Genomic DNA, 16,900 nt, shown 5'->3' with positions numbered 1-16,900 from the left:
GTCACAGTGAGGGCACTAGCACTCTTTCTTGAGCCAGATGCTCTCACGGGAGTAGAGCCCGTTGGGGTTTGGGATCCCAAAGGAATTTCTGAAAGTTCCATGATCTTACTATTTACCTTTTCATTTGACAACTTTTATTTCCACCTTCAAGAGACAGAGACAGTATGAGCTAAACTGTTACCAAGGCTATTCTTGACGTTCCCCGGGCACATCTGTGACGGGCCTCAGACGCGGTCCCTGCGGGCAGACCATGCCTCACCAAGGAAAATCTGTCTCTGCTCAGCCTCCCGGGCCCCTCAGACACGACGGGAGATGTATGCCATTGACGTAGGCCCTGGAGTGAGATACCATTAGGCCAATTACTTCTGTCTTCAGCTGATCAACAGATTCATTTTACTGCTTTTACACACTCATAGCGCCTTCCTTCTGTCCTAGGGAAATGATGTTATGGAGGAAGAGGACGGACCCCACCCCCAAGAAGATGGTAAAAGACCTGGTCTTTCGCTCCCTCTTATTAGATTTCCCCTCTTGGGATTCTTCAAAGGGTACAGAAAGGGACACCGGGATGACTCGGTGGCACCAGTGTGCCTGGTGGGGAAAGGCGGCCTTCTTGATGGAGTATCAAGGCAAGCAGGGAGTCTGAGGGCCGCAGCGATCTCTCTGGCTTTTTGGAGGCCTCAGGGCCGAGGACATCAGGACGGAGCTGCTTCACAAAGCGCACGGGGAGCTCTAAATTCGCGTGGACTAAGTTCTGAAGCTTCTTGGGCGACCCTCATCACCTTCCTTCCTTCCCGCTTCCGCTTTGCAGCTGAGCCCTCCCCCCGCCCCCCCAGAGCTGCTCTGGCAGCCCCAATGATTAGGAACAGCAGCAGAACGGTTTCCTCCACGTGGGAGAAAGGACCATCAGGCAGTTGGTCTGGTTTTGCTTTGGTGAAGAAGGTGGCTGACGTTTCGCTAGTGGAGGGACCTTCGGAGCCCGTAGGCGCAGAGCAGGGGTGAGAAGGCGGCAGACGCCAGCTGCTCCGTGTAGACGAGCGTTCGTAGGCTATCATCACAATTTTCTTTGCTGTAACTCACGCCCCCATTATATCTTCAGATGGAAGAGTTTTGTTTCTAGCCAGGCTGGGAGAGAAGGAATGAGCTTCAGATCAGGGAAGTGAGAAGAGTCGGGGGGTGGGGGGTACTGGGAGAATCCCCCTGGGAATGGACCACCACGTGCTCCAGGGGCCAGCGTCTCTTTCCTCCCTCGGAAGGGCACCTCCAGAGCAGACCCGGGCCGCAGCCCGGACGCAGATGTCATCCTACCTGCTTCTGCTTTAGCGCTGGCCATTGCTTGGGGAGTTCAGGGGTGTGCATGCTGGCCTGACCACTCTCCCCTGACCAGGAAGCCCTGAAGGAGGAGGGGACGGCCGCCAAGGCTGCGCCCCTGCCACGCTCGCACGCCAGCCCAAGACAGGGCCCGGCGCGTCGTCCGCTCGGTGGATGCCTTCAGCGCTCAAGGTCCCTGAGTTGCCCTTTGTGATTGCTTCCCGCCCATAGAATACTCGCTTCTGAAAACTGCAGGGTGGCGAGCGGTTTCTGCCTGACATCCCACGGCCCGCACGGTGGTTTTACGTTTTTTCCTCTCCCTTTCACCAAGAGAAAAACGGCGGCACAGGGGGAGCTAGAAAAAATAACTTCTGAAACTCTCCCCTTCCCCTCACATGTCTGTAGGTTTCTGGTCAGACCCTTAAGGCAGCCTCAAAATAACAAGTTTCATAGGAAAACAAAACATAATTTTTTGAATGTGGTGATTCTGATTTTATATGCAAAATTATGGAAACTGAGACTTTTAGTGTCTGTTGTATGTATTTATCATCTTACAGAGCCTTGTGGTCATAAACACGCACGTGCGTGCACACCACACACACACACACACACACACACACACACACACCAGACCAGACCCAGGCAGGAGCAGGGGTAGCTTCAGCAGATGCTCTCCCTAGCTTTCCCCACCGCAGTCCACACCAGTGCGGTTCTGCATGAGCCGGTGCCCCGCGGCCTCCAGCAGGCTGAGCGCCTGCTGGGAAGCAGCCAGTTAGGGAGACAGGGCAGGACAGGGCAGGCACACAGGCAGCCTCACGCAATTTGATTCCTTTATTGTCCACTCTTTACCCACTTAATTACTGTCTTTTTTTTAAACATATGATTTGATTTTTTTTGTCTCCATCCTTAAGATTTTTTTTTTTTTTTTTTTAAGGACAGCAAAGCAGAGAAAAAATACCGCCAGCCCCTCTCTAACTGCGTTAACTCCCTTACAGGCCAGAGGACACGCGCATTTCTAGGTATGGAGTGTGACAATAACAATGACTTTGGCATCGCAAGCGTGAAAGCACTGGACAATAAGCTGTGCCCTGAGGTCTGCTTACCCGGTGAGTGGCAGTCTGCTGAACATGAACTTGGTGGGAGATGCTCCCCTGCTCGCACCCCTGCTCTCACCCTGGGACACCTGTCTCCTGCCCCGGCCTTCCTGCAAGAAGGCATGGGCTGTGCTAGGCTGCTAGAAGCCAGATGCTGAAAGGAAGTGAGGAGGCCTCGGGAGAGTCCTTGAACTTGTGCAGAGAGCACACCCTGCCCTGAGCAAGAATATGAGGACAGGACGACAGGAGTAAAAAACCCCCCTTCTTCTGAATTGGCCTGACCAAGCAGCCTTCCACCCCCATCCTGCAGGCCCCGTGGCAGGTAGCCTGGTCTTGTTTTCATCAACAGGAAGTTTGAGGCAGACCCTGCCTCTCTAAGAAGGTCTTGGAAAGATAGCCTGAGACTTTGGAAAGGGGATCCATTGCTCTTCAGAGGAACAGGGAGGAATTTGAAAGCCGACATTTTTTAGACTAGCAAATGGCTCTGTGATCCAGTGAGCTTTGGGTTACATTTGCATTGTACTTACTAGACTTGGATCCCAGAGGAGAAGTCAGGGGTCGAGGGTGACTATGCTCCCCAGAGCCCTGACTTTAAGTTGAGTCAGGACTATTGATAGGCCCCCTTTTTCCCTCTCATGATACTAAGCCGAACCTGGGATAACTTCCTATACGGGAACCGCGTTAATCCCGCTAAGCACCCACCCCCTTCTATTCCATGTGCTCGTTCAAGGGCTCCACGAACCCCTCCTCTGAAGCCGAGTCACGGCCGGGTAGACTAGGTCAAAACCGCCCTCCTGGTTTCACAGCAGAGATGGTCATCCACGTTGTGGTGTCTGTAAATCTCTTCAACATCCCCTGAAATGGAGACTTATTTGAACTTCAGAACAGCCACGTCACATCATGGGTCCAGTGCTTTACTCGCTCAGCGAAGCAGCTAGAGGCGTCGGAACAGCACAGCCTCCTGTGGTGGCCGCTCTCCGTCAGCCTGGGAGAGACACGGGGACTCGCACGCCCTGCCCCACACAGGCTTGTGGCGGGGAAGCCGTAATCCCCAGAAGGTGCTTTCTCCAGCCTTTCAAAGGCCTCTCCGGTTGTTTTCTATTTAGTTTGTCCTGAAGATCCTGCCCAGGACTCTTCACGTTCAGTGAGGACAAAAGATGCCGTGTCAGGCCTGGACTGGAGCTGTGGGGCCCAGGCACACTTCACTTCCTGCCTTCCCACTCCGTATCTTGCTTCCGTCTGTCCATTTGTTTTTCACGTCTTTTTGCCAAATGTAAATCTGTCTGTCTGGTTTGTTTCTTTTGAAGCTCATTTATGTTATGTAGACCTCGTATGGAAGTTCATGTTCACTCTGCGCCAGCACTGTCCCCGCGCCCCCCTCCCCCCTCCGCCAGCCATGCTGTGCCCGACACCAAGCTTGCTGGGCGTGTGCACATGCCAGAGGCTTCTGCCTAGGTCTCCGGTCCTAAATGGCAAGGGCCTGCACTCAGTGGGAGATTTGCTGAGAAAAAAATATTTGCCAAAATAGATGAGTCCCTGTTCCACAAAAAATGGGGATGCTTCTGTGGCAAGCATTATGAGGACGAGTCGTTTTGAATTGGCATCCTGGGGCACGAGTCGGGAATGATGACATCTCTGTCCTCTCTGCCCTGTGTCTGTGGCAGCTCACTAGCAGCCATCCTTCTGCTAGGCTCCCGTCTCCCTCGAGGGGCTCCCCCTCCCCCCGTTTTCTGGCAGAGGGGGCTGCCAGGAACGGTTTTAGCCAACCATGCTGGTGGAAACTGACTTTGTTCCTTCCGCTCCCTCCGCCTCCTGACTCTCTCTGGCCAACCTGCTTGTTGATATTTATTCCACTTGCGGGACTGCGGGAAGACGAAAGGACCCCCGGGGTTCCTTATGGTGCTCTCAAGAGCCAGCGCGCTGGGATTAAGCTAGGTTCACAGTCCAAGCCAGACGTGCAGCCAAATGCCTGTGACGCCTGTCGGGAGAGCGACTCAGGTAGAAGCACTTGAGGTGGCCCCTTGTGCCCTGTCACCACAGGTCTCAAGGGCTCTTACAAGAGGGAAGGCGCATCTGCTTTCTCGGCCAAGTGTTCCTCTGGTTCTACGGTTAGCATCACACTGGTAGCAGCCTGCTGGGGAACTCTCTGGAAGCATCTGTTGGATTAATAACAGGAGTATCCGCTTTGGTAGGTCCAGTGGAATAAATAGGCCTCTTCACGCTCAGCTGTTAAGTCCAAACCATCCTCTGGGATACCCACAGGCTGGCTCAGCTCCGTGTTCTGCGGCCACCAGGACAGCTTCTCAGGCACTTGGTCTCTGCTTGAGTCGGTTTCCCTCTCCGGGTGGCGCCACTCCCGTCGCGGAGGGCTGATGAGAAGCAGAGCCAAGGGGAGCATCCCGCGCTCTCCCCGCCCCACATGCCACGCTCCCCATGCTCGTGTGTGCTCTGCCGGGAGACCCGGCCCGTGACGAAGACCACGCAGGTCCCCGTCCTCACCACTCCTATCCCACTTGTGGGAGTGTCACTGAGAGGGCACCCGTGGCCTTCCAGCCCTTCTTCCCCTAAGAAGCTTCTGGGCCTTCTTGGGCTCCAAGACAAAGGGGGTGGTGTGTTCTGAGAGTGTTCTAAAAGGTCTCAAGGGGAGGGAGCCTAAGTTGACTGGTGCAGGTGGTGAGCAGGTTGGGACCGTGAAGCCATGCCAAGTGGATGTGGCTCCAAGGAATTGGATGAAATACCACGCAGGTGGCAACATAGTGGCCAGAGGACCAGTGACAAGTCTGGGTAGAGTAAGTGATAAGGTTCTGGGTAGTGTAGGTGATAGGGGGGAAAAAAAAAACAACATAATTTGGGTTTGTTAGTGGAAATAGAGACACGTTGTTAAATGACCGCAGTGTGCAGGAGGGGACGTATCCAGCGAAGCACAGCAATACCGGCAAAAACTTGAAATCCAGTTTCCTCCTGTCTTCAAGCCTCATAACCCGAGGCTGAGATGCACCTAGGAGAGTTCATATTTCCTAGACATGAAGGAGAAATCTGAATTAGGTTTCTCTTTCCCCTGGAAACTCCATGAGACAATCAAACTGTCAGAGCGCCTACATTTAATCAGGGGCTTGGTAGAGCTGGGAAAGGGGTGTGCAGAATTCCCCCAAATGTGCTCCCCAAATCTACCTCTAGAGGTCTCTCTGCCCTCCTGTTTCCCATCCTCTAAATGGAAAGGCACCTTGATCTGTCGCCACGACAGATTTTCAGTCAACAAGCTCCAGTTTCTGGCTGAAGGGCCGGACCCAGTGGGAGCATGTGTTCGGGAAGCCCCGTCTGCGAGCCGGTTGCCCTCTGCAGCCAGGCTCCCCCTTTGCACATGTGACCCGGGAGCAGCAGCAGGGTTCTGCTGAGGGCCCCTCGGAGTCCTTTCGGGGGGGGCGGGGAGCAGGAAGGGCACCACGTGATTGCTGCTAACCCTCCCCTCGCCACGGAGTGCATTAAGAAGCCGGCGAGAACAGATCCTTCAGGTCTGAGTGCTGAGTCTATTCCGGCAGGATCGGTTCCAGGCCCTGGCTCAGGGTTCTAGAGCGGTGGAGTCTGTAGCAGGCACTCGTGTGAATTCAGAGTGAGGGCGGCCTGTCGGTCCGGTGTTTCGTGGCGTGCTGGTTGGCGGTGGCGGTGGCGTGGATTTTATTTTGTGCATGCATGTGTGTCTTCTCTCTCGTTCACCGTTTGCTTTTGGTCTTTCCTACCGAACAGCCGCAGTTCCGGAGTCCTGCCCCATAAACATTGAGGAATAGGTATGAGATCTACCAAATTATATAAGTGAACAAACAACTCATTGTATTTGGGGGTTCCTGACTTAAAGGGCACTCTTGCCTTCTGTCCATCCTGTCACACTGAAGAGAGCTTCCCTTAGAGGAGAATGCACTTTGGCCCGTGTCCTAGACTCCAGGGAATCGAAATCTCCAGCTTCCGTCTAGATTCGAGAGACACCGCGAATTTTCTGTTCCACTCACTTCTCTGCCCCAGGGCCCCCCCCCCCCCCCCCCTCCGCACACTGCCGCCAGAGCCTTTAGATGGATGATCACACCAGGGCACTTCCGGGAGATACGCAGTTTATAGCTACTCAGTCCTAGTGTGCGGGCCGTGAAAGGGTCTTGGGCGGGCCCTGGCGTGAGGCTGAGCCCCTCAAACACGAGCACAGTGAGCCTCGGGCCCTCCCTCTGCACCGGCTCAGCCCGGCCTGTCCCCTGCATGAGTCCTCTGAGGGCCAGGCCTGCCCAGAGGAGCTTGCAGTCTGACGGAGGAGGCCAAGGGCCTGGCGGTTCCCTCGCCGTCTGAGGTGCACACTGTGGCCGCAGTCAGGCTGGGGGCACCACCTGGGGGGCGCAGCCTGGAGGTCCGCGGGCCCCGTGGAGTCAGGTCTTCCCCAGGAGCCTCTGTCACAGGGAGCTTCGCACTGCGCTGGAGGGCGCCACTGGGAAAAGGCAGTCGGGGCCAGCACGAGAGTTGAGGGGAGACCCCGGGGAGAGAAGAGGGCGGCCTGGACAAGGCACGCCCTGCTCAGCACACTCCCGTGTCACCTTGTTTTGTCGTCCCAGCAGCCCTGTGAGGAGAGCACTCCGCTCCCATTCGATGGGTGGGTGAATCAAGGCTTCCGCCCAGGAGCACGCGGTCAGTCCATCAGTCATGAGCCAGGAGGGAAGCCCGGGTTTTCTGATGACAGACAGGAGGTAGTGACGGATGAGATACAGAGCACGAAGGACGGAGGAGCCAAGAATGGGCTTCTAGACCAGGCAGCCAGTGCTCCTTGTGCAGGAGCCGTGGCAGGTTTGGGGGAGGACAAGAGTTTTGTGGGTGCTGCCTGGGCAACCCCAAGGCTCTCGGGCTGGTGTCTCCCGGGGTTGATGGTGACCCCAGAGGGCTGCTCCGGTGGACAGAGAAGAAGAGCAGCAGGTGGGCCCGTCACACCTGCGCCCCCCCCACTTTCTGTCCCTGGCACCCTGCTGAGCAACCAGCCCCGTCCTGCCCCTCCCGGCTCCCACGGCAAACACTGACACCGAGCCCAAATTAACACGCTCTTCTCACTCCCCTCCACTGCTTCCTGCCCTGGGGAAAACCTCAGCCCGACCCCCCATAACATCTAGGCAAACTTCAAAACAAAGACACAGAAGTGGATTGCAGGGCAGGTGCACAGAACGAGAAATACCCTGTATGTTCTTCTCTGCAGTCCATGGTGGCCGTGACTGCCCCTAGCCCATTAGGACAGGGACAGCCCCCTGCCCCCTGGGTGTCCACCTTGCCCGATTCTCTCTCCTTCGCTGTGGCCTGCACACACATGGGGGTCTCAGGTAACACGCGTCCTGCTAGCTTCCGTGCCGAACTCCTGGGCTGTCCTGCTGGAGATGCCATCCGGACCTGGCCGGGGGTCTGGCTCCTATCCCCTTCTTTTCTCTTCTCCAGGCACCTGGCAGGCCGATGACAACGTTGTCAGTCGTCGGCACACACAGCGCCCGCGCTTACCATCCGGCAGCCTGGAGGACCCCCAGGACAGGCCTTGCGTGTGGGGTCCTTTGGCCGTGTGAGAGCCCCAGCCCGTCCCTGGGCTCCCTGCCACCCTCACGTTCCATCCCGGCCTCACTGGACTGCTGGCCTCCTCGGCGTCCTCAGCGAAACCTCGAAGACTCTCTACACCCAGATGCAAGCTAGACGTGGAGGTCAGCCTGCCCCCGCTCCCGGCCCGGTGTCCTCCGTAATCCCCACCCTTCCCCACCCAGAAGGAACTGGCAGCCTCCTCTCTCCTCGTGGGCCAAAGCCTCTCAGTGAACTGCAGCTCATGAGACCTCTTGCAGAGACTCTCTGGAAGGTACCCACCTTGACCTTCAGGTCCACGGGCTGGTTGCTCCTCGTGCATCTTTTTCTCCTTACGGGGCACAACCAAGAAGACCTGGAGTCTTGGCAGCTTCATTACAAACACCCCTCTGGCATTTTCTGGTCTCTGGAACATCTGGTCTGGTCACAGAGCTGGTCCCCTGTGCCTCGTGCATCTGTGTGCTTAGGAAGGAGGCCTCGAATCTGAGAATCCCCCAGTTACGTGATGACCCTCGGGAGGGTTATTTAGGAGCAGGTGCGTTCATGAAGGCCTGGGACTCCATCCTAAGGTGACCTTCCAGAAAACACATCTTTCACCACCTCTGTGTGCCAGGCACCTGTGTTAGGAGCTGTCAGATGTTCTCACATTCCCTCACCACAGCCCGGTCCGGTGGTGGTCTTCTATCTGTTGTCCCTGTCCCCACCCCTTTTTGTCAATAGTTGAAGAAATAGGCTGAGAGAGGGGTGGAACAGTGATTCTCAAGTCGGTGCCCAGGAGTCCCACAGGAAGTGGCACACGTGGAGCCGGGGCCTCCCCACCCCAAGTGTTACCCTTCCCTGCCTTCCAGACCTGCCGAGCCTGAGCAGGGGAGGGGGAGGCACTCCTCCCACAGGCTCTTTAGAGATTCAGAGATTCTGTGGTTCAGATCATAGGCACCACCCCCACCCCCACCCCCGCCACCTCTCCTCAGCCCCGTGCGAGGCATGTCAACAAAAGTCTAAAACAGCGAGGCCAGGCTGTAAGCTGCTGGGAGTTCCTCCTCTCTGGACAGTTGTCATCGGTGGCTCCGCACAGTTCTTGCACAGATGTGTCTGTTGGCTTTGGGAAAAGGTGGTCTTTTAGTGGAGCATGAGATAGGGAAGCAGAGTTAGATACAGCAATTTATGAGGCCCAGAGACCACAGAGCCTCTAGGCTCTGACCATCATGATGGCCTGGCTTTGTATTTGGAACTGTTACCCTGGAAGAGCCTTTCAGGGTCGTCTCCAACACCCCAAAGTGAGCCCCGTGCCCCGGGAATCCTTCACCCCTTCCGTGTGGCTTCTTTGCACTGCCAGGCGGTGGTGACCCTTGCCCGGCCTAGTGGTTATGACTCAGGTCCTGTCCTGGTGGGGGGAAGGCCTGCTGTCCCAACAGACACGACATGTGAGTCATGCCTGAATCTAAGCTTCTGTCTTGAGTCCCCATGTCCCCCTCTCTGAGGCCCTGCCGGGGCTTCTGGACCCTGCTGCTTCAGGCCCGACTCCTGTCCTTTCCCCCAACATCCTTACGGCCCCTTCTGCGGTTGAGGTCAGAGCAATAACCCCACTGCCTGATTTCCTTGAAGTTTAAGCCCCAGGGAATGGGGATCTTCCCTCAGCCTCCCTCCCCTCTCGGCAGGTAGTATTCACCGTGTGGTGTTACCCAAGATGAAGGAGATGTAGGTAAACAGTTGCCACAGTGGCCAGGAGCCCTGGGAGAAAACCATTATCATCACCCCTCCTGGAGGGTCTGTGTCCTTCCTTACAGCACAGGCTGGGTCCTCTCCCAGCAAGAGGCTCAGAAAGATTCTTTAAGGTCTTGGTTCCATAATCAAGACATGCCCAGGTCAGAAATGGCCCTTTCGCTCCTGTTTCTCGGACCGATCCCTCTGTGTCTCTTTCACTCTGTCTCTCCTACCTCTTTGTTCTCATGTGGCTCTGAGGCAAGCAGAAACATCCCATCCAAAGGAGCTGGACTTTAGTCAGCTTGGTCAGGGAACAGGGCAGCTCCTGACCCTGCCGCACCCAGTCCGTCATCTGGAGACAGTTGTGTTACGAGCAGTTGGCCCAGTGAGGATGGGATGGGGCCTGGCCTCTCGCACAAGGGCACGGACTTCTGGAGGCCTGTGGCTTCTCCTGCCAACTCTGGCCCGAGGTCCCTGTGGCCTCCAGGTGGTGTGCTGATGCCGGCCGCATGGAGCCTGCCTTCCTTCCCCACCCAGCTCCACCCATTGGAGTTTATGCCCGCACTGGGGCATCTCCTGGGCATAGAGCCGCACACTTTGAGCTGTCTCACCTAGGGAGAGTTGGTGTCCTGTCCACCTGATCTTGGCATGCTGGTTGATCACTTTGCTTTAGGACCTGCACACCTGGTGTGTGCAAGTGTGTGTGTGTGTGTGTGTGTGTACTGTTTGTGCCATCTGTGTACCCCTCACTCCCTGGAGTACACTCGTGGGCACACTACAGTGGGGACATCAAGGATGCAATATTTATGGACTGCTGCATGATTCTTTAAAACGAATAAAACTGTTTACAAGGGAAGGAGAGCTATTAACTGTGTCCTTGGCTCATTTGTGAAAGTTTCTGTCCGACTTTCTCCAGCACTCAAACATTTTTCCTCCAGAGAATCTCCAGATGGCGGAGTGGGGGAGGCAGAAGGTAGGGAAAGACCTGCTCCGCGTGGGAGGTGGGAGTTGAGGGGCCACCCTGAGGACACGGGCTTCCCACTCCCTGCCCTCCAGCTTCTGGGCAGAGGCCTGAGTAAGGAGCCCTCACCCCACCCTCACCCTTAAACCGGAGAACTTCCGTCACTGCAGCTCCTCAATAATTGAAGAGCAGGAAAGCTGGTGACCGGCCAGAGACCAGGAGGAGGGGAGGAAGCAGCCCCTGGTGTCCCCCTACCTTTAGTCCATGCCACTAGAAAGTTGGTGAAACGAACGGGGCGAATGACCCTGCTAGGAGAATTCCGCAAGCCTGTGACCTCTGTGAGTTTCACTCACCGGCTTTGTTCCCTCAGCTATCTGAAAAGGAGGGAGAGCGCTTCCGCAGAAGCCTCTGGAAAGTCAGCTTCCGGGAACCTTGCCGAATGCAGGGGTGGGGAGGGAGCCGCTTACCGGGAAACCCTGCTCGCCTTGGTGTGCCTGGGATCGGTGCAGCCATTGCTGCGGGCCTGAGCGGCAGGTGGCATCGGAGAGTCAGACCTGCCCGCGGGCACCCAGACGACACTCAGGGTCGGGAGGGTGGGAAAGGGCACAGAAACGTGAGCCCAGAGGAGAGAAAAGGAAACCCCAAGCACACGATTCCCGAGCCTGAGCCGGCTCCCAGCCTTCCCAGCCTTGGCCCCCGCGCCCCTGGCTCCGTCCGCGGAGCCGTGGACGCCCGGAGCAGCCGGGACAGGAAGGGAGCGAGGGCGGGAGTGCGGCTGCCCCGGCGGACGGCTCGCGGGCGTGCCGGGGGCCTCGGGCGAGAGCCGCGCGCTTCTCCGAGTCCTGCGCGGGGCCCTCGAGCGGGAATGCGCGGAGCCGGGACGCGGTGGCGGGTAGGGGGGCTGGGTGGCGCGGGAGAGGGCGGCAGAAGGAGGGAGTTCGATGAGAGTTACCGCCAGAGAGAGTGGCTAGAGCCCGCGATCTCCTTAGAAACGCACTGGCCAATAGCAGCAGCGGAAGCTGTTTATGGGGGCGGAGCGTCGCCATGGCAGCAGAAGAAGCCTTTGCAGCTGCTACTTAATGCCGGTCCGGGGGCCACTAGCGCTCAGAGAGGCGCCGTCGGGCGGGGGGGCGACAAGGGGCGCTGGCGGGGCACTCGAGCTGGGTACAGAGAGCCGCGGGGGGTGGGAGGAACTTCTTCCAGAACCTTCCTTTGGCCCGGGTTGCGCTCTGAGCCAGGTAAGGGACTGAGACGGCTGCTGGCCGCGGGAAGGGAGGGTGTCTGTACCAGCCCGCTCTCCCATCCGTCCTCGAGTGAATTGGTGGACGCGGGAATGACATCTGAGTTTGGGGGACACTTACTTCTCGCCCCCTGTAATTCCTATCCTGTTTCCTTCCTTCCCCGTTACCCCCCATCCTAATATCTCTTTTCAAAAATCAGACGACTTCCGCGTCTCTGGCCTCTGCCCTCCTGGGCTCCCTCGCCCCGTTTCCATTTGTTGTGAGAGGGTTGATCTCCCGCTCTGGGGGAGAAGGTGATAGCCTCGGATACCCAGTAAAGAAAGTCTCCTCTAAAACCTCGGAGAGGAAAAGAGTGAGATGGACACAGCGGGGGGTCGGACCCCAGGGCACTGGTTCTGTTTCCCAGACCTCGGCCAGCAAAGATCCTCCCCAGCAGCGGGGACGATTTTAGAGGAGCCTCCCCCTCCTCGCACACACTCTCCCATCGCGGGTGGGGAAAGTGCTCAGCTCCCGCCGTGGTCCTTCGCAGGAACCACACTGGTCTTCCGAGGAGGCGACCCCCTGGTCGCGGGATGGAAGCGCGCGTCCGGGAGGCCCTGTAACTGGAGCCGCGGGAGTCAGCGGGCAGGAGAGCGCGGCGGGCTACCCCCGGCTCAGCCGTGGATGTTGACCGCCCCCTCGGAGGGTCCCCGCAGACATGGCGGAGAGCTGGCTACGCCTCTCGGGTGCAGGGGCGGCGGAGGAGGCGGGGCCGGAGGGCGGCCTGGAGGAGCCCGACGCCCTGGACGACAGCCTGACCAGCCTGCAGTGGCTGCAGGAATTCTCCATTCTCAACGCCAAGGCCCCCGCCCTGCCGCCGGGGGGCACCGACCCCCACGGCTATCACCAGGTGCCAGGCTCGGTCGCGCCGGGGTCGCCCCTGGCGGCCGATCCCGCCTGCCTGGGGCAGCCTCACACTCCGGGTAAGCCCACGTCGTCATGCACGTCGCGGAGCGCTCCCCCGGGGCTGCAGGCCCCGCCCCCCGACGACGTGGACTACGCCACCAACCCGAGTGTGAAGCCGCCCTACTCTTACGCCACGCTCATCTGCATGGCCATGCAGGCCAGCAAGGCCACCAAGATCACCCTGTCGGCCATCTACAAGTGGATCACGGACAACTTCTGCTACTTCCGCCACGCTGATCCCACCTGGCAGGTAGGGGAGGTGCAGGTGGCGGCCGCTCCCTCCCCACTCACCTCCTTTCTCCCCACGCGGGGCGGGCTGACTGGACTTAGGTCCCAGGTCCGCACGCCGAGTAGGCTCGCTGTGCAGGCAGGGCCCCAAGGGAGGAAGGCCGTCGAGGAAGGACCTCAAGGGAGCCCAGTGCTTGGAACTGCCCCTCCCTTTGACTTCAGAGAGAGAGGAGGGAGGAGGTTGAAAGGGCTTTAGAAAGGATGCAGACCCCAAAATTCATGGGGAAAGCACCTGTCGCTCATCCAGTAGACCCAGCCCAAAGACCAGGGCCGGATTATGCGCGGACATGGTCCTCTAAGAGAGGATGATGGACTAAGGGACACATTTTTGTCCCAAGTCCTAGAATTCCTAGACACCGCCCTGCCCAAGGACAGTCTGTCAAGGCCCAACTCAGAATGGGATGCTGGAGCATGGCCCCTGCCAGGCTCTGCATTCTGTCTTGTTGCAGTTGGCCAGTGGAGGTGGGCTGGGGGTGGGGGGACATGGCATGTGAAGGCCAGCTGTGTCCCCCTGGAGGGACTGTAGGGCCTTCCTAAAGTAACGTTGCTGCCCCAGCCCCTCACCCAACTCCTCCTCAGTTTCCTGCCTCCTGTCCTCCCCCTCTTCTCAGTCAACCTCCCCGGGGGGACAATTACCTGGGCCAGGTGCTTTCCACAGGGGCTCTCCCTGCCACACTCACTGGCTTCATGTTCCAAGTCTCCGGAACCTGGCACAGAGCAGCCAAGGGGCCCGAGCCTCCATGTAAACATCCCAGCCTTACTGGGGGGCCACTACCCACCCACCTGCTCTGCCTTCTGGGCCCTAAACCCCTGTCCCCTGGCGTGGTTTGGACAAGACTGTGCACCTAGGAATGAACAAGGCAGAGTGGTGATTTGAGGCCAAGCAGATATGAGCCTTCCACTTTAGATCAGGGTCTAGTTGGAGAGAGAGGCCCCAGAACGCCCAGACTCTTCCCTGGGGCACCCCCCGGGAGCAGGCTGCAGAATCCCAGTCCCAGGCCATTCCACACTTGCTGGGGCCCTGACTGGGGCAAGTGTCATTTGTACCCTCGATGAGAAAGCAGAGACCCTCCCCCCTTCTCTCCTCCCCCAAGCCCGTGAAGCTTAGGCCTCGGGACTTGGGCGTCAGGAATGAGTGCTGTGCTCCAGGCTGGGTAATAATCAACTGAGGCCTCATAGCCTTCTGGGGGGGGGGGGGGGGCGGGGGGCGGAGCGGGGAGGGCAGGCCAGCAGGGGCTCAACAAACAGGGCAAGGCATCAGATCCCCCCCCCCTTCATCCCTACACACGCTCAGAGCACACACCCTCACACCCTCCACAGCCCAGCACTCCCCACCCCCACCTTTCAACCCACCCACTCTTCACAAACAGGGCCCGCCAAGCCCAGGCCCAGGCCCAGGCCCAGGCGGAGTGAGATGGCCGTCCAGGCCCTGGGGGAGCTGAAGCCTTTGGCCAGAGACCGCAAGCGGTGGGGTAAGGGAGGGAGGGCAGGCCGGGGTGGCCCTGAGAGCCACCCTGCGGCTCAGGGCTCGGATGACTGAGCAGGCGGATATCCCGGCAACAGGGAACAAAAGCCCCCCGGCCACACTCCCTGGCCACCGGTGCCCTGTGGCCTGTGTCCCAGAGCCACCGGTCAGAGCGCTGTGTCCGTCCCTCCTCCCCTGCAGGGCAGGAGCACGAGTCGCCCCCCCCCCCCCCATCGCCGGCCCTTCCGGCTCACCCAGCCGACCTCTTTCTCTCCTCTCCCCCTCCCCTCCCCGTGCCCAGAATTCCATCCGCCACAACCTGTCCCTGAACAAGTGCTTCATCAAAGTGCCTCGGGAGAAGGACGAGCCCGGCAAGGGGGGCTTCTGGCGCATCGACCCCCAGTACGCCGAGCGGCTGCTGAGCGGGGCCTTCAAGAAGCGGCGGCTGCCCCCGGTCCACATCCACCCGGCCTTCGCCCGCCAGGCCTCGCAGGAGCCCGGCGCCGCCCCGTGGGCCGGGCCGCTGACCGTGAACACCGAGGCCCAGCAGCTGCTGCGGGAGTTTGAGGAGGCCACCGGGGAGGCGGGCGAGGGCAGGCTGGGGCACAAGCGCAAGCAGCCGCTGCCCAAGCGGGTGGCCAAGGTCCCGCGGGCCCCCAGCACCCTGCTGCTGACCCAGGAGGAGCAGGGCGAGCTGGAGCCCCTCAAAGGCAACTTTGACTGGGAGGCCATCTTCGAGGCCGGCGCTCTGGGCGGCGAGCTGGGCACCCTGGAGGCCCTGGAGCTGAGCCCGCCGCTGAGCCCCGCCTCGCACGGGGACGTGGACCTCACCGTCCACGGCCGCCACATCGACTGCCCCGCGACCTGGGGGCCTCCGGTGGAGCAGGCGGCCGACAGCCTGGATTTCGACGAGACTTTCCTGGCCACGTCCTTCCTGCAGCACCCCTGGGACGAGAGCGGCAGTGGCTGCCTGCCCCCGGAGCCCCTCTTCGAGGCCGGGGACGCCACCCTGGCCGCCGACCTGCAAGATTGGGCCAGCGTGGGCGCCTTCTTGTAAGAGGCCAGGCCCCGCCCCCAGATCCAGACAGTGTCCGCGTCAGGGCCCAGAATGCAACCCCCCCCCCACCCACCCGGCACAGGCCCACGGACACCCTACCGCCCCGGGCAGGGGCTGGGCCAGGTCTCCCGAGGCTGGCCCCACGAGGCCCTGCGGCCCCCAGCCCGGGCTGCCTTCAGATTCCAGCCCAGGAGGCTGAGAGCCGAGGCCCGGGACCAGAACTGCTGCCTCCCCGGCCCTCCCCCCGGCCGCACACACAGTGTTTCGTTGATCCTCCTCTTTCCTGCCCCAGGGACGGGCTCCGGCCCCGCACAGTGGGGGCTGCACATGGAGGGGCGCTGGCCTGAGCTGGGGAGTGACAGTACAGGGCCCGCCCCTGGGTGCCTCAGCTACGACACCTCTCCCTCCTCTCCCGCTGTCCTCCCCAGGTCTCTATCCAGAGAAAGATCCCAGGTACAACAAATGCTAATTAGGTGACAGCAAATTAACCCCCTGGAGGCCCCTCCGGGCAAAGCCTTCCCCCTGGGCCTGGGGAAGGAGGGGGGAGGGGACAGAAGGCAGAGACAGAATGAGGTCGGGGAGCCTGGTGGGCGAGGAGGTTTTCTAAGGCCTCTGGGGTCTTTGCCTGGCCCCATCCCTAGAGGTGGGGGCAAAGAGTGTAAATCCCTAATCTTTGAGGCAGAGAGCAGTGGGGGAGTTGGGGTTCTGGGGGTTGGGGGCAGGGGCAACTGAGCTGCAGTGGGGAGGGGACAGACAGACTAATGTAGTGAGTGTAGCTGTAGCTGAGGCTTAACTGGGAGGGATGGAGCTTGCTAGAACCTCTGGGACCAGGAATGGTGTGGGGGGGGGGTGGAGGGGGGGACGGATCGCCCGCATCCCTGCCCGCACTTGCTGAGGGGGGAGTGTCCCGCTCTCCCCTGAGCCCCTCAGTCTGCTTCCCACATCCACCCTCCTGCCCTGTGGGGCAACCTAACCTTTTTCATGGAAAGTTATTTACAATAAAACATTTTTAAAAATAAAATTTTTAAAAATCTGAAAATGGACCTGCTTGCAACTTTAGGAGAAGGCAAGGGCCAGTTTGGGAGGAGGGGATTGGCTGGGAGGAAGATGTGGGGGCGCTGAAGGCCTCCAGAGTGCCCCTTGATGAACTCTCCGTGACCTCTGTGTCCCCTGGGAGGAAGGGGCTGAGAAGCATTCCTCAGGGGTCCCTCCAGCCTGGGTCTCAGCACCTCCGTCTGCACAATGGGGAGAATTGCA

The 16,900-nt window shown here is 59.3% G+C and overlaps 2 protein-coding genes across 6 annotated transcripts in view; both read left to right on the top strand.

Moving 5' to 3' along the window:
• RNF157 (ring finger protein 157) overlaps positions 1-10,551 on the top strand; it is an 83,363-nt gene extending 72,812 nt beyond the window's left edge. For 2 of the 5 annotated variants that reach the window (XM_045489688.1, XM_045489691.1), the window contains exons 17-19: positions 436-484; positions 2,304-2,414; positions 7,854-10,551. In XM_045489688.1, the coding sequence (XP_045345644.1) occupies positions 436-484; positions 2,304-2,414; positions 7,854-7,975 (282 nt within the window). In that variant the 3' untranslated portion in view covers positions 7,976-10,551. Of the gene's footprint in view, positions 1-435; positions 485-2,303; positions 2,415-6,146; positions 6,188-7,853 lie in introns of all 5 variants that reach the window. The other 3 variants (XM_045489689.1, XM_045489692.1, XM_045489690.1) reach the window with 3 other exon arrangements.
• Positions 10,552-11,342: 791 nt separating this feature from the next.
• Positions 11,343-16,682, top strand: FOXJ1 (forkhead box J1). The gene is made up of 3 exons (XM_045489693.1): positions 11,343-11,885; positions 12,418-13,083; positions 14,888-16,682. Exons 2-3 carry the CDS (start codon positions 12,586-12,588, stop codon positions 15,641-15,643), a joined length of 1,254 nt encoding a protein of 417 aa, XP_045345649.1. The 5' UTR covers positions 11,343-11,885; positions 12,418-12,585; the 3' UTR covers positions 15,644-16,682.
• The last annotated feature ends 218 nt before the right edge of the window (positions 16,683-16,900 follow it).

Source organism: Leopardus geoffroyi, chromosome E1 (assembly GCF_018350155.1).
Source record: "Leopardus geoffroyi isolate Oge1 chromosome E1, O.geoffroyi_Oge1_pat1.0, whole genome shotgun sequence".
In the NCBI taxonomy this organism is placed as follows: Eukaryota; Metazoa; Chordata; class Mammalia; order Carnivora; family Felidae; genus Leopardus; species Leopardus geoffroyi.
This window is presented reverse-complemented; position numbering and strand designations above follow the sequence as displayed.

Excerpts from the sequence above, each read along its gene's own strand:
- FOXJ1 (XM_045489693.1), top strand. The coding sequence starts at position 12,586 with ATGGCGGAGAGCTGGCTACGCCTCTCGGGTGCAGGGGCGGCGGAGGAG. Across the intron at positions 13,084-14,887 it reads ACGCTGATCCCACCTGGCAG|AATTCCATCCGCCACAACCT; the intron begins GTAGGGGAGGTG and ends CCCCGTGCCCAG.